Here is a 16,807-nt window from a genome sequence, read left to right as displayed (position 1 = left end):
TGATTTTATTTATTTATAGAATGAATCCAATAGTATGAACACATGTTGAAAACTCCAATAGTATAAAATATCCTAATTTTTTTTCATTGTTTATAATAATTTTAGCCTTTAAAAAATATCTTTGTTTAGAACATATATTAGTAAAAATAGACTTGAAAAATAACTCACATATTCTTATTTTCAAATTGTACTACGACAAATGTTTTCACTGTTTTTATTTTCTAAATCTGTTTTCCAATTAATCTACCAAACGCATTTTCGAATCATGAAAATGCAAATTCGTTTTCTTGTTTTCATTCTCTAAAAATATTCTCAGAAAACATTCTTCGAAAACGTTGCCAGACGCCCCTGAATGTTTCTTAAGAAGCACCTACTTCTCTAGATAGCACTAAAAGTGATTTTATAATCTATAACCACTTGTTTGTTTTCCAAATGCTATTAAAAGTGCTTTTTGTTATATTAAAAGACTTTTAGCCATTTCAAAAGCCCAACGTAATGCAATAACATTTATCCATATATCCTTTCTTTGATTCCCTAGGGGCCCCTCCCCTAATATATAGCTTATAAGTTTTTATGACCACTGTTGTAAAAAATGCTTTTAGCCATTCCAAATGCCAAAAGCAGTGCAAATTTGCCAAACCCAGACTGCGTTTGGTTCTTACATAATTATTTTCTGGAGACTCAAGAGATCTCTTGCATGAAATCGATGGAGGTGTCGCAGGTTGCTTGACTGGCAAGGGTTTCTCTGTGCTAAAAAATGATTTTTCTTTCACTTTCCAAAAGAAAAAGAACGGTGTGCTCATGAGTTTATAAAGAAGATGCATCCTATTCGTGTAGTGTGTGTAAATTTAGTATATTATCACCCCTCTCAATAAGAAAAGTTCTTCAAAAAAGAAAAAAAGAAGAAAAAGAAGATGCGTCTATCAAGGGTCAACTATATATGAATAATGTGCAACGTAATGTTATTATTTGCAGTTTATTAATCTTCTTCATAGTTTTTTTGTTTCTCAAGTGGGTACAACAGTAGCTCGAGACAACGTGATCACGTCTCAAATGGGTAGATGCTCATAAAAAAATGCATGTGTATGGCACAGGTTGACTTGAACATTGCAGGCTTAGCTGGGAAACAATGACTTGTGATTATTCATATTCTGCAAATTAAACATGATCTTGAATTATAAATTTGCCTGCATTTGCAAAGGATTTTGGGGTTGTTGAGTTGTAGAGGAAATTTAAGGGGCCATATATAAAGCTTCGCCATTTATGTTGTGCATGGCTTTGTGTACAACCCCTACAATGGTGCTTACCCAATTGAGATTGAAAAACCAGCAGATTTTTTTTGAAATTGTGAATAACGTGAGAGATTATGTCAATGCATTTATTTTCTTGAATTCCTTAGTTAATTACGGATTACATAAAGTCAGGTTTAATCAGGTTTAATGAACACAAACAAAAACCACGATTTTTAAAACACAAGCAAACTGAAATTTATAAAGAAAATTAGCAAGTACATGTAACATCCATAAGCAAGCAAGCAAGTACATGTAACATCCATCAGTGAGTTTCTATTGAGAGATCTCTCAAATATATTTATTTGAGGGACACCTTTGTACTTATAGGACCCACTCCGTATTGTATTTCACTAATTCAAACTATCTATTTTGTATATATTCATTCAAAGATCATCTCTACGAAAAATCACTTGAATCCGATATCATTTGACCAGTCAATTTAATTATTGAAATTTTATTAGTATTTTATTGAAGGATCGTGTTAATTGATTTTGTAAGGATGATCTATGAATGTAGACTTGAAAAATAGATGATTTGGATCGTTGAAAAAAGATTCGTGCAGGACCCTAAAGGGTGTCCCTCAAATAAAATTATTTCATAGATTCCTCAATATATATATATAGATCTTAGAAGATCTTGATCACAATATATATAAATATTATATTTTCCCCACACAACGCATGGGCTCTATTTAAAATCCTCGAAGTTCAATTCTATGTTATCAGTCCTGATCTCTTGGATCCCTGTAGTTCAAGAGATTCATGGTCACTCACCGTTGGATGTAAATTCAACGGGTTGACTTGAATCGGGTAATAATCATTTATGTCATATTGCATTTATATATATCATTTTGAACCATTGGATTAATATCCAACGGTGGGTGACCACAATCTCTTGGACTCCTGTGGTCCAAGAGATCGGGACTGTCTATGTTATTAAGCAATCCCATTTGCAATATTTTTGAGTACGTCCCATGTGTAATGATTTAATCCTTAATTACCGCCCAATAATTTGGTCCTTTGCTAACTGGTCAAACACTTATTACATTATTAGTATTACTAATCGTTTCAACTCTTTGTGATAATTAAATAAATACTTATATATATATATATGTATATGTATACATATGCCATGCAAAATATAAGAACAACACTATATCAACATATTTAGAGAAAATGAACGTTCAAGTGGAAGTTATCTCCAAGGAGATCATCAAACCCTCTTCTCCAACCCCAAACCCTCTTCGCCATTACAAGTTATCTTTTCTTGATCAACTCACTCCCTCATCGTATACCTCTTTGGTGTTTTTCTATGAATTTAATGGCGAGACCCAACCCGCTATTAATGAAGTATCAAAGCACCTTAAGAAGTCCTTAGCCAAGGTCTTAACCCTTTTCTACCCGCTAGCCGGACGAGTGAAAATCGACGATCATTTTGTGGACTGCAATGATGAGGGAATTGCCTACCTCGAGGCTCAAGTAACCAACTGCAGGCTTTGTGATTTTCTCAACAATCCGCTCCCTGATGAACTCAATAAATTTATCCCATTTGCGCAAGATGAGCATATTGCAAATGAAATTGCCCTCGGTATCCAGCTCAATATGTTTGAAGGAGGCTTTGCCATTGGTCTATGCACTTCCCACAAGCTTGCTGATTTGCTATGCATGCTCATGTTCACCAAAACTTGGGCTGCCATTGCCCGTGATGAAGTCGAAATACAGCGTCCCCAATTTGTTTCCGCCACACTCTTCCCTCCCAAGGGGATCACCGGCTATAATTGGGGCGCTGGTATCGCGGCAAAGAAAGTAACAAAGAGGTTTGTGTTCGATGCCTCCACGATAGAGGATCTCAGAGCAAAATATACAGGCTTGCAAAACAATGAGAAACAACCGTCGCCTGTCGAGGCCTTATCGGCTTTCATGTGGAGGCGATTTGTGGGAGCTACCAAGGATGATCGTGCTGATGAGAATAAGTTGCACAGCCTGATCCACTCTGTGGACTTGCGTCCACTGATTGATCCACCGTTGTCTCCATATTCTTTTGGAAATATTTATGGTAATTCCTTGACTGCTCCCTTCTTAAGTAGTGGGGATGATGATGATGGTGATCAAGAATCTTCTTATGGCATGGTAAGGCGGGTACGAGAAGCAATAAGCAAGATTGACAAGGACTTCGTGAAAAGACTACAACATGGTGATGAGCAGCTGAGTTTGATTGGCCGGCTTGCTCCAAGTGCTAGCAAAGGGGAGGTGGTTACTTCTTACCACAGTAGTTTGTGCCAATTTCCTCTCTATGATAATGATTTTGGTTGGGGAAGACCTATATGGGTGAGCTTACCACCACTGCCCGTGAAGGACATAATAGTTTTCCTCGACACCAAGGAGCCTGGCGGAGTAGAGGCATACGTTAGCCTTGCCAAGGAAGTCATGACTAAATTTGAAAGTGACACCTTCCTCCGACGAAGGGTGGGTATGGGTCGGGTCGTTTCTGCAAGTTCGTGCTTAATTCATCAACCAGCCCGATTCAACCAGGTTGTAACATTTCACACAAATCAAGCAAGTGTTATTAAGAAACCAACCCAAACCAAACTAATGAAGCTCGGGTCAGGTTCAATTTGTTCGGTTTGCTTCTGAAGCTTTTGAAAAAATAGATGGCATTAAAACCTGTAAGGCTTGCTATAAAATAAGAAAAGCCCTTGGAGCTAAAAGCCACTTTAATTTTTTGATTTTTCTTTGTGTGTATTGTTTTGCAATTTAAGTTGCTTCTTGAGGCTTTTGCATCCTTGTAATTGTTTTATCAATAAATTTTTCTCACTGAACAAAAGAAAAGAAAAAGGTTTGATGCCAAATGAATAATGAAAGTGCGTTTTCTCAAAAAAAATAAAAAATAAAATAAAAAAGAAAGTGCGTAACTTCTCATGACTAGTGACTATTGTAGAAAGGTATGCTCATCCCAAATTGTATATGTTTGGCACAGCCTACATTTTGAAAACACACCAACCATTCAAACTTGTTCAACTCTTAGATCGAACATTCATTTGACTCCAAGTTTCCAACAATTCTACTGTTTTATTGACCTAGAAAATAAGCAAGCTATCATCAACAAGTTGGTTGTGGTTATCTGAGATTAGCAATGTCTGGAGATTTTCTCCGATGAGAACTATGAGTTATGGAGAATCAAGATGATAACCATCTTCAAGTCATATGGGTTGTGGCTCTGATGGAGAAAGGAATTACGATTCCAGAATCGAAGAAGAAGAAGGCAGCTGAGGAAACATCTACAGAGGAAGATGATGAGAAGATGGTTGCGATTCTTATGAAGGATGCAAAAGCTCTGGGGATTATTCAGAACTCAGTTTCTGATAAGATCTTCCCTTGCATTGCTATGCTGATTAAGCTAAAATGGCATGGAATCTGCTATATGAAGAATATCATGGTGGTGACCATGTCAGATAGGTAAAGCTTCAAAACCTTAGACGTGAGTTTGAGTATACTACGATGCATGAAAATGAATCTCTGTCTGCATATCTTACTCGTTTGAATGAGCTGATTAATCGAATGAAAACATATGGTGAATCTTTATCTAATGAAAGGCTCGTTCAAAAGGTTCTAATTAGCTTGAATAAGGTTTATGATCCTATTTTTTTGGTGATTGAGAATACAAAAAGTCTGGAAACAGTAGATTTATAGGAAGTCATTGCCATTCTAAAGAGTCAAGAGCAACGATTTGAGCTGCATAATATTGATACAGCTGAGAAGGCATTTGCCCCCTTTTCTGGGAATCCTAAAAGCCAAAACAAGGGAGGTATTCAATCTGGTCAATCTAAGTCTCAGAAAAATTGGAATCCAAAAGGCAAACCATGGGAATCAAATTCCAAGCCTCAACACACCAATTTTGCACAGAACTCATCATCAATAGTGGGTCAAGAATGTTCAAAACCACAGTGCAAAGTGTGTTCTAATTTCATTTTGGTGAATGCAGATACAAGGGAAAGCCTGAGTGTTACAACTATGAGAAATTTGGACATTTGGCTAGAGAGTGTACTGCAAGCAAGAATGTACAAAAAGCAAACTGTGCAAATCAAATGGAAGTGACTGGAAACCTATTCTATGCCAACAATACTATTGCTGCCACAAATGTTATTGGAGAATGGTATATAAACAGTGGTTATAGCAACCACATGACTAGAAATGAGAGTTTGCTGACAGATATCAGAACAAATGTGGTAGGCAAGGTACAAATGCCAAATGGTGAGCTTGTGAATGTAGCTGGAATGGGCACATTGGCAATTGATACTACCAAAGGCAAAAAGTATATCAAGGAAGTGATGTATCTTCCTGGACTGAAAGAGAATTTACTAAGTGTGGGCCAAATGGATGAACATGGTTACTATCTAGTATTTGGAGGAAAATTGTGTAGCATCTTTGAAGGTCCTTCACTAGAGTGTCTTGTAATCAAAGTAGAGATGAAAAGGAATAGGTGTTATCCCTTGGCACTATTATCTAATGATCATATTGCACTAAAGGCAAGTGTATCTAACTTTACTTGGACATGGCACAAAAGGTTGGGTCAGCTGCATCTAAAAGGACTAAGTCAACTCAAAGAAAAAGATATGGTGCATGGACTGCCATTCATGGAAAAGGTTGATGGAGTCTGTGAAGGATGTCATCTTGGAAAGCAGCATTGAGAATGGTTTCCAAAGAACCAAGCATAGATAGCAAGCAATCCTCTTGAGCTAGTTCATGTGGATCTGTGTGGACCTATGCAAAATGAATCCATTGCTGGCAACAAGTATTTCATGCTTCTTATATATGATTGTACAAGAATGGTCCGGGTCTATTTTCTCAGATACAAGTCTGATGCACTAAATTGCTTTCGAAAGTTCAAGTCAATGGTAGAATTGCAAAGTGGCTTTAAGGTGAAGTGTTTGAGAAGTGACAGAGGAGGAGAGTTCACAACCAATGAATTCAAAAAGTTATGCGAAGCTGAAGGGATTCAAAGACAACTCTCTATGGCCTATACTCCACAACAAAATGGAGTGGTGGATAGAAAAAATAGGACTATAGTTGAAATGGCAAAAGCAATGCTTCATAAGAAAGGATTGCCTTACTATCTGTGGGCAGAAGCTGTGCACACAGCTGTCTACTTACTAAATAGGTGCCCTACTAGAGCACTTGGAGATAAAACTCCATTTGAGGCATATAGTGGGAGAAAAGCAGGACTGGCACACCTCAAAATATTTGGTTGTGTGTGTTATGTACACATACCAAGTGAAGTGAGGCAGAAGTTAGATGCAAAAAGCACCAAGGGTATCTTTGTGGGGCATGCAATCTATGAAAAAGGTTATAGAGTGTATGATCCCGCTACTAAGAAGATTCTACTCTGAAGGGATGTCGTGTTTGATGAGAATGCAGCGTGGGATTGGAAACAAATGTCTGATAAACAAGGAACTGTGATCAATCATGAAGAACAATCTGATCTGTCTAATGACTCATCACAAATGACAACTTGTAGAAGCTATGATCACTTTCAATCACCAAGGACAAGTGATATAAGCAGCAACATGAGAAATACTCAAGCTTTTGATCACACTTCATTAAAATGGAGAAATCTGGATGATGTTTTAGCTCAATGCAATCTTTGTATTATGGATCCATAAAAATTTGATGAAGCTGCTAAAGATGAATCTTGAATGAAAGCAATGAAGGATGAACTGTCAATGATTGAGAAAAATGCAACATGGGAGCTGGTGGACAGACCAGTTGATAAGCCTATAATTGGAGTTAAGTGGGTGTTCAAAACCAAGCTAAACCTTGATGGTTCAGTACAGAAGAACAAGGCAAGGCTCGTTGCCAAAGGTTATGCTCAGAAACCAGGTGTTGACTACAACGAGACCTTTACACCAGTGGCTAGACTTGATACAATCCGCACACTGGTTGCATTGGCAGCACATAAAAATTGGAAATTGTATCAGTTAGTTGTCAAATCTGCCTTTCTAAATGGTATTTTGGAATAGGAGGTGTATGTAGATCAACCTGATGGTTTTGTGGTTAAGGGGAGTGAAGATAAGGTGTACAAGCTTCATAAAGCTCTTTATGGCCTAAAACAGGCACCAAGAGCTTGGTATGGTGAAATTGACACCTACTTTGCTCAGTATGGATTTGGATTTGCCAAAAGTCAGAGTAAGGCCACTCTCTATACCAAAACTAGAGGAGAAGCAGAAATTCTGATAGTGTCCATGTCACACCCCGGACCGGCTCCGCCGTAGCAGGATATTGTCCGCTTTGGGCCTGGCTACATTCTCACCAGCCCGCACGGTTTTGTTTCTGGGAGCTCACGAAGTAACTTCCCAGGGTGGTCACCCATCCTGGGATTGCTCTAGCCTCCAACTCGCTTAACTTTGGAGTTCCTACGACTCCAAAGCCAGTGAGCTCCCAAGAGGCCTCCCACTATATGGATGCGAGGTGTGCCATATAAGGCACATCACCCCCTCTCCGTTTGGTCGATGTGGGATCTTACAATCCACCCCCCCTTAAGGAGTCCGACGTCCTCGTCGGCACACTCGCACCACACGGCAGAGTGGCTCTGATACCAAACTGTCACACCTCGGACCGGCTCCGCCGTAGCAGGATATTGTCCGCTTTGGGCCTGGCTACATTCTCACCAACCCGCACGGTTTTGTTTCTGGGAGCTCACGAAGCAACTTCCCAGGGTGGTCACCCATCCTGGGATTGCTCCAGCCTCCAACTCGCTTAACTTTAGAGTTCTTACGAACCCAAAGCCAGTGAGCTCCCAAAAGGCCTCCCACTATATGGATGCGAGGTGTGCCATATAAGGCACATCACCCCCTCTCCGTTTGGTCGATGTGGGATCTTACAGTCCATCTCTATAGATGACATTATTTATACTGGGAATTGTCAATCAATGTTAGAGGAGTTCAAGCAAGACATGATGGTGAAATATGAAATGACAAACTTGGGGCTCTTGCATCATTTTTTTAGGAATGAGAGTCATTCAAACTCACACTAGCATTTTTCTTCACCAAAAGAAATATGCAATATCTTTGTTGAGCAAATTTGGCCTACGTGAATGCAAACCTGTCTCTATACCTCTGGTTACAACTGAGAAGTTAAGCAAAGATGATGGAAGTGGTCCAGCAAATGAAGAGCAATATAGGAAGATTGTGGGAAGCTTGCTATACCTCACAGCTACAAGACATGATATAATGTATGCGTCTAGTCTATTTGCTAGATTTATGCATTGCCCTACTAATAAGCATTATGGAACTGCTAAAAGAGTTCTCAGGTATATTCAGGGGACACTTGATTATGGGTTGGAGTATGTGAAAGGAAGGAATGCAGTGTTAATTGGCTACTGTGACAGTGACTGGAGTGGCTCAGTGGATGACAGTAAGAGCACTTCAGGAGATGCTTTCTCTTTTGGCAGTGGTGTTTACATCAGTCAAACAAAACTATGTTGCTCATTCTACTGCAGAGGCAGAATACATCAGTGCATCATAAGAAACTGCACAGGCAATTTGGCTCAGATTTGTTTTGGAAGACTTTGGTGAATTTCAAGCTGAAGCTACACCACTACATTGTGACAATACAGCTGCAATTGCTATCATAAAGAACCCTGTGTTTCACCAGAAAACTAAACACATTGATCGAAGGTATCACTTCATCAAGGATGCCTTGTAAGAAGGAATCTTTAACTTGATTTACTATCCTACAAATGAGTAGCTGGCAGATATCTTCACAAAGTCATTGGCTAAAGATCGATTCTGCTATCTCAGAGACAAGCTTGGTGTGAAATCAGCTTAAAACTTAAAGGGGAGTGTAGAATTGTAAGTAGTGAGCCTGATTTCTTTTAAGTCTAGAGTGTTAATTGTGCATTCACTTAGTCCTAGAGAATGACAAGTGTAAGGCTTCAAACGTGTAAGGCTAAAATAGCCAAGAGTGGTATTCCTAGAATTGAGACAGATGGATGGCTGAGATTCACTGATGCTTGTGTGAATCCGGCTCAGAGCTAACGGTCATGTAGTACATGCCGTGTGAGCTCATTCTTACAGATATAGATATATACAAAACCTTGCTCACATACTTTGTGAGTAAGCAGAGCAGTTATTCAATAGCATTCTCTATGCTCCCCAACATGTTTGATGATGATCTGGATGATGCTTCAATTTTGCATTTCCAAATGAGTGCTGAAACTGCTTATACACTTGTTGGTTTGGGCACAACTGAGCTGGTTACCTTTGATTGGAGAGCAGCAATCTTTGAGGCATCAAACACAAACCTCCTTCTTATGAACTTTTCCTTATCGACTTCCACAGATGGCAGTGGCTCTGAGTTAGAGAAATTTAGTGGAGAAAACAGAGATGCAGCACCAAATTTGGGAAGCATTAACATATTTGACTGATCATGGGCAGCTGCAGTCCAACAATTGATGAATGTGCTTAATGTTGTGGCACCACCAAACTTATGAGAAACGCTAAACCCAATTGACATTCCACCACACTCAAACAAGTTGACTTGAACAAGAAGCAACGTGCCGGTGCCCCCTTCTCTGGACTCTGGTTCAACTGGTAGGAATTGTCTTAACATCTCGGCATCTGGGTGTTCGAAAATCTCCAATAAGGAACACTTGACTGGGGCTTCCACAAACTCAGCTCCATCATCGTTACATTCAATCGCGGCGTCACCTTTGATTCTTCCTGCCAAAGGGTAGAAGTGAGTGAGAGTTTTAGCTGTAGAAGTGAGTGAGAGTTTTAGCTAAGGATTGCATTAGATACTGACATCTTTCATTGGTGGCCATGACATTGTTGCTAGTAGCATCAGCAGCATTGGGATAGAAGAGAAGGATTGGGATGTAGGTTTGATGGGCCATCTGATCCAAAATAGAGAGCTTATAATTTCTAAGGTGATGAGGAGTTGGGGAGGATGGTTTAACTGTTTGCCTTTGGATGATTTCAACCTTGATTTCTGTGGCCATTTTGCTCAACCTTGATTTCAAGTGATGCAAGCACAAACTGTGAATTGGAACAATGGGGCTGGTCTACCTTATAATGGATCGGGTTCTACATTGAATTGAATATAACTAGAACTACTTTGTAGGCAAAAGCCCCACTACTGGCTGCCTCTCAAAGATTTCAACCTTGTTGCTCTGTGGCCATATCTTGATAGTAGATTCTGTTAAGTGTGGAAAATAATGTCATGAATATTAGACCCCGGCATGGCCTGCCTTAAACATTGAAGAACTACCTACTTTTGTGGAATTTTGTAGTTGATTATCCAATTGTACTGGGATACAATTGAGTCAACTGGACAGTTGAGTTAATTTCTGGAGGAATTAGGCAGCTGTTCGATATAGGTAGCAGTCCCCAGCAGTTGCTTGGCTATTATGGCTAATCACTACCGAAAATCCATATGCTAGCAGTTTTCTTTTAATCTCTTGAGAGGGCAGCATTCTACATTGAAGAACTGCGTTTGAAAGGCCAGCTACATTGAAGAACTACCTACTTTTGGGTTTGTAGTTGATTATCCAATTGTACTGGGATACAATTAAGTCAACTGGACCGCTGAGTTAATTTCTGGAGCAAATAGGCGGCTGTGCTATATAGGTAGCAGTCCCTAGCAGTTGCTTGGCTATTATGGCTAATCACCACCGAAAATCCATATGCTAGCAGTTTTCTTTTAATCTCTTGAGAGGGCAGTTTTCGAATATGATACCGTTTTTGACATTGTGAAAAGGAAACTCTTAGGCTATGTCACGTCACAACCCACGGATTTACGTTGCTTTGGGTTAAGACATGATTCACACCTTAATTATAGAATTTAATAAAAACTATTACTAAAATGTGAAGAAACATTTAAATAAATAAAATAAACATTTACATAGAATATTCAACGGAAACGACAACATCTGAAATCTGAATTTTTTTACATTATTTTACGAGTTAGAACTACTCAAGAGTTCACTAAAAGAGTAGCTCATTATTCATTCACAAGTTATGTACATAATACACTCTATAGATATGCCAAAATCACCACAAGCTCTAGATTTTAGGTTCAGTACCTGCAAAATCTATTAGGGGGTGAGCCAAACCATAGCTCAGTAAACCTTTTCACGGTAAATTGATATAACTAAATTAAGTGACTTACATAGCCAAAATATCACATTATTAATAATAATGCATGAATGCTCTTCATCTAATCTCGTTAATTCATATAACTGTTCAAGCAGACCTGCTGTAACATCCTGACCCAAATTTAAGTACTCTTTTAATTTAATTAATTAAATAATTATGAAATTACAATTTTGCCCCCTGGGATAGGGTAATTTTGGTCACTTTTTAATCTGGAAGGATTTTGGGCAAATGATTGGCACCATGACGTAGATCGCGTCGAGATGAGTCCGTAGACACATAGTGGGCCCAAATCGGACTTGTAACGAAAAAGTTACGATCAACGAAGCATAATGGAACAATCGTAAATATTGCAAAGTTGGGGTTTTAAAAATCTTAAATCTCTTATTCCCTTTCTTAAATCTCTTATTCTCTCTCTCTCTCTCTCTCTCTCTCTCTCAACCCCTCCCTCTCCCTTGCCTGCCCCCCTCCCCCCACGTGAGAACAGTCGACGACCTTTGTGGCCGGTACCAAATGAACCGCCACCACTTCCTCTCTCCATCCTGCGCCTTCCCCGCCATGATCAGCCACCACCGTCACCGGAATATTGAGAAAAGTCGCCGGTTTTACCCAAAACTTCCGAAGCTCGTTCCAGGGATTTCGGCCACCAATTTATTCGATCTAGGTATATGCTTTTTCATCCTCTTAATGTGTTCTAGCTGATGGTTGGGTTGTTTAGGATTGATTTCTGCGTTTTGAAATTGAATTTATCGCTTAAAGTTTTGGCCGGTTTTCCACTCGAAATTCCGACCATCTCCGGCCACTTTTTGGCAATGGTCCAAACAAAAGTTACTCCACTCATTGTCCTAATCATGTAAGTATAGGTCTTGACCGGCGGTTTGGAGGTTTTCTGATGGCCGGAATTACTCTGCGCACACACGCGCTGCCAGCGCCTGGGTGGGCCTTTGGGCCCTAAAATGATCCCCATGTCATTCCGAGCACGATAGTATGGTTGGATTTGAATTTAGACTTGAAAAAATTAACTCACATATTATTATTTTCAAATTGTACTACTAGACATGTTTTCTCTATTTTTATTTTCTAAATATGTTTTCCAATTAATCTACCAAACGCATTTTCGAATCATGAAAATTCTAATTCGTTTTCTCATTTTCTTTCTCTGAAAATATTCTTAGAAAACATTCCCTGAAAACGTTACCAGACGGCCCCTGAATTTTTCTTAAGAAGCACCTACTTCTCTTGATAGCACTAAAAGTGATTTTATAATCTATAACCACTTGTTTCACTTCCAAATGCTATCAAAAACGCTTTTTGTTATATTCAAAGGCTTTTAGACATTCCAAAAGCCCAACATAATGCAATAACATTTATACATATATCCTTTCTTTGATTCCCTAGGGGCCCCTCCCTTAATATATCGCTTATAAGTTTTTCTGACAACTGTTGTAAAAAATGCTTTTAGGCATTCCAAATGCCAAAAGCAGTGCAAATTTGACAAAACCAGACTGCTTTTGGTTCCTACATAATTATTTTGTGGAGACTCAAGAGATTTCTTGCATGAAATCAATGGAGGTGTCGCAGGTTTTGCTTGACTGGCAAGGGTTTCTCTATGCTAAAAAAGATTTTTCTTTCACTTTCCAAAAGAAAAAGAATGGTGTGTTCATGAGTTCATAAAGAAGATGCATTCTAGCATCCGTGTAGTGTGTGTAAATTTAATATATTATCATCCCTCTCAATAGGAAAGGTTCTTAAAAAAAGAAAAAAGAAAAAGAAAACGAAAAAGAAGATGCATCTATCAAGGGTCAAATATATGAATAATCTGCAACGTAATGTTATTATTTGCAGTTTATTAATCTTCTTCATAGTTTTTTTGTTTCTCAAGTGGGTACAACAGTAGCTTGAGACAATGCGATCACGTCTCAAATGGGTAGATGCTCATAAAAAAAATGCATGTGTATATGGCACAGGTTGACATGAACATTGCAGGCATAGCTGGGAAACAATGACTTGAGATTATTCATATTCTGCAAGTTAAACATGATCTTGAATTATAAATTTGCCTGCATTTGCGAAGGATTTTAGGGTTGTTGAGTTGTAGAGGAAATTTAAGGGGCCATATACAAGGCTTTGCCATTTATATTGTGCATGGCTTTGTGTACACCCTACACAGATATGGTGCTTACCCAATTGAGATTGAAAAACCAGCAGATATTTTTTGAAATTGTGAATAATCACTTGAATCCGATATCATTTGACCAGTCAATTTAATTATTGAAATTTTATTACTTTCTTGAAGCAAAGTGTTCATTGATTTTGTAGGACACAATTAGATGTCGAAACGGTTTTCGATTTGTCTAATTTTTTGCAAGATGATCTATGAATGTCGACTTGAAAAATAAATGATTTGGATCGTTGAAAAAATATTCGTAGGGGACCTTAAAGGGTGTCCCTCAAATAAAATTATTTAAGAGATTCCTCAATAAAATATATATAGATAGATCTTAGAAGATCTTGATCACAATATATATAAATATTATATTTTCCCCACGCAACGCATGGGCTCTATTTAAAATCCTCGAAGTTCAGTTCTATGTTATTAGGCAATCCCATTTGCAATATTTTTGAGTACGTCCCTTGTGTAATGATTTAATCCTTAATTACTGCCCAATAATTTGGTCTTTTGCTAACTGGTCAGACACTTATTACATTATTAGCATTACTAAACGTTTCAACTCTCTGTGATAATTAAATAATTACTTATCTACCAGCCTATTGTGTCGGTTCTGCAAGTTCGTGCTTAATTCATCAACCAGCCCTCACACCCGAAATCGAGCAAGTATTATTAAGAAAGCAACCCAAACCAAACTAATGAAGCTCGGGTCAGGTTCAGTTTGTTCGGTTTGCTTCTGAAGCTTATTGAAATTAAAACCTATAAGGCTTGCTATAAAATAAGAAAAGCCCTTAGAGCTAATTAAAAGCCACTTTAATTTTTTGATTTATCTTTGTGTGTATTGTTTTGCAATTTAAGTTGCTTCTTGACGCTTTTGCATCCTTTTAATTGTTTTATCAACAAATTTCTCTCACTGAAAAAAAAAGAAAACAAAAAGGTTTGATGCCAAATGAATAATGAAAGTGCGTTTTCTCAAAAAAAGGAAAAAAAAAAAAAAAAGTGCGTAACTTCTCATGATCCTAGTGACTATTGTAGAAAGGTAAAAAAAGAAAGTGCGTAACTTCTCAAAAAAAGAAAAGAAAATGCTAGGCACTGCCTCCACCTACGTATGCTCATCCCAAATTGTATATGTTTGGCACAGCCTACATTTTGAAAACATACAAAAGTACTACAACTGAACTGGCTACACTAGAGTGTATAGAGTACAACCATAGATCTCACAATTGATTCCATTAATGCTAATACATAATCAATCATTCAAACTTGTTCAACTCTTAGATCGAACATTCACTTGACTCCAAGTTTCCAACAATTCTACTGTTTTATTGAGCTATAAAATAAGCAAGCTATCAAAAGCTAGCCTACAATTTTATTGATATCACAACGATGGCAGATGAGGGCTGTCCTAATGGCCAGGTCTCTTATCAGTACTCAGTTGGTGACCCTAGGGTTCAGAGAAGCATATGCAAGCAGCTCCTTGTTGCTTTCAAATAAGGCCATGTTCTCTTGGCTCAGAGTCACCCAAGCTTCTATTCCATTGCCATCTCTTGTGTCCATCAAAACAGTTGCATTGTTAACTGCAAAAGCAACGTAGCTCACCCATGCTGGCTTTCCCCACCCGAAATCAGCTTCATAAAATGGAAACCTACACCAACTTGAGCAGCTAAACTTGTCTATGTCATCATTTTTCATCAGGTTTATGTACCATATCACTTTTTTCCATGCTTCGTTAGAATCAAATACTACTCCTGCAGCAGAAAGTTCTTTTATTTCTTCAAGTCCTCCCCTGATTTTTGCAACCAAGCCTTTCAAATCTATCACAGTAGTATTCTCTCCAGAGTGAGAATAGTTGGTCGTCGAAAGATTTATTAATTCCCAACCAAGTTTTCTGGCAAGGGTGGCACTGCCATTTTACGCGTGTTCACAATGTGACAGAAGAGTGATGGCCTTATTAAACTAGTCCCCAACATGTTTGATGATGATCTGGATGATGCTTCAATTTTGCATTTCCAAATGAGTGCTGAAGCTGCTTCTACTCTTGTTGGTTTGGGCACAACTGAGCTGGTTACCTTAGATCGGAGAGCAGCAATCTTTGAGGCATCAAACACAAACCTCCTTGTTATGAACTTTTCCTTATTGACTTCCATGGATGGCAGTGGCTCTGAGTTAGAGAAATTTAGTGGAGAAAACAGAGATGCAGCACCAAATTTGGGAAGGCTTAACATATTTGACTGATCATGGGCAGCTGCAGTCCAACAATTGATGAATGTGCTTAATGTTGTGGCATCACCAAACTTATGAGAAATGCTAAACCCAATTGACATTCCACCACACTCAATCAAGTTGACTTGAACAAGAAGCAACGTGCCGGTGCCCGCTTCTCTGGACTCGGGTTCAACTGGTAGGAATCGTCTTAACATCTTGGCATCTGGGTGTTCGAAAATCTCCGATAAGGAACACTTGACTTGGGCTTCCACAAACTCAGCTCCATCATCGTTACATTCAATCACGGTGTCACCTTTGATTCTTCCTGCCAAAGGGTAGAAGTGAGTGAGAGTTTTAGCTAAGGATTGCATTAGATGCTGGCATCTTTCATTGGTGGCCATGACATTATTGCTAGTAGCATCAGCAGCATTGGAATAGAAGAGAAGGATTGGGATGTAGTTTTGATGGGCAATCTGATCCAAAATAGAGAGCTTATAATTTCTAAGGTGATGAGGAGTTGGGGAGGATGGTTTAACTGTTTGCCTCTGGATGATTTCAACCTTGATTTCTGTGGCCATTTTGCTCAACCTTGATTTCAAGTGATGCAAGCACAAACTGTGAATTGGAACAATGGGGCTGGTCTACCTTATAATGGATCGGGTTCTACATTGAATTGAATATAACTAGAACTACTTTGTAGGCAAAAGCCCCACTACTGGCTGCCTCTCAAAGATTTCAACCTTGATGCTCTGTGGCCATATCTTGATAGTAGATTCTGTTAAGTGTGGAAAATAATGTCATGAATATTAGACCGCGGCATGGCCTGCCTTAAACATTGAAGAACTACCTACTTTTGTGGAATTTTGTAGTTGATTATCCAATTGTACTGGGATACAATTAAGTCAACTGGACAGTTGAGTTAATTTCTGGAGCAATTAGGAAGCTGTGCTATATAGGTAGCAGTCCCCAGCAGTTGCTTGGCTATTATGGCTA

At 38.6% G+C, this 16,807-nt stretch overlaps 2 protein-coding genes and 2 pseudogenes across 2 annotated transcripts; 2 read left to right on the top strand and 2 right to left on the bottom strand.

The window, feature by feature from the left end:
* Positions 1-2,467: 2,467 nt before the first annotated feature.
* On the top strand, positions 2,468-3,942 carry LOC117625255 (annotated as a pseudogene).
* A 518-nt stretch (positions 3,943-4,460) lies between these two features.
* Positions 4,461-5,979, top strand: LOC117625254. Its single transcript, XM_034356850.1, has 2 exons — positions 4,461-4,747; positions 5,274-5,979. Exons 1-2 carry the CDS (start codon positions 4,461-4,463, stop codon positions 5,977-5,979), a joined length of 993 nt encoding a protein of 330 aa, XP_034212741.1.
* Positions 5,980-9,508: 3,529 nt separating this feature from the next.
* Positions 9,509-10,286, bottom strand: LOC117625253 ((13S,14R)-1,13-dihydroxy-N-methylcanadine 13-O-acetyltransferase AT1-like). Its single transcript, XM_034356849.1, has 2 exons — positions 10,091-10,286; positions 9,509-10,041 (listed from the first exon to the last, which is right to left on the bottom strand). The coding sequence occupies exons 1-2, from the start codon at positions 10,284-10,286 to the stop codon at positions 9,509-9,511; spliced, it is 729 nt and encodes a 242-aa protein (XP_034212740.1).
* A 4,609-nt stretch (positions 10,287-14,895) lies between these two features.
* LOC117625963 lies at positions 14,896-16,496 on the bottom strand (annotated as a pseudogene).
* Between the last annotated feature and the right edge of the window lie 311 nt (positions 16,497-16,807).

This window comes from Prunus dulcis, chromosome 4 (assembly GCF_902201215.1).
Source record: "Prunus dulcis chromosome 4, ALMONDv2, whole genome shotgun sequence".
NCBI lineage: Eukaryota > Viridiplantae > Streptophyta > Magnoliopsida > Rosales > Rosaceae > Prunus > Prunus dulcis.
The sequence above is the reverse complement of the archived record's forward strand: the minus strand, read 5'-3'. Positions and strand labels throughout refer to the sequence as shown.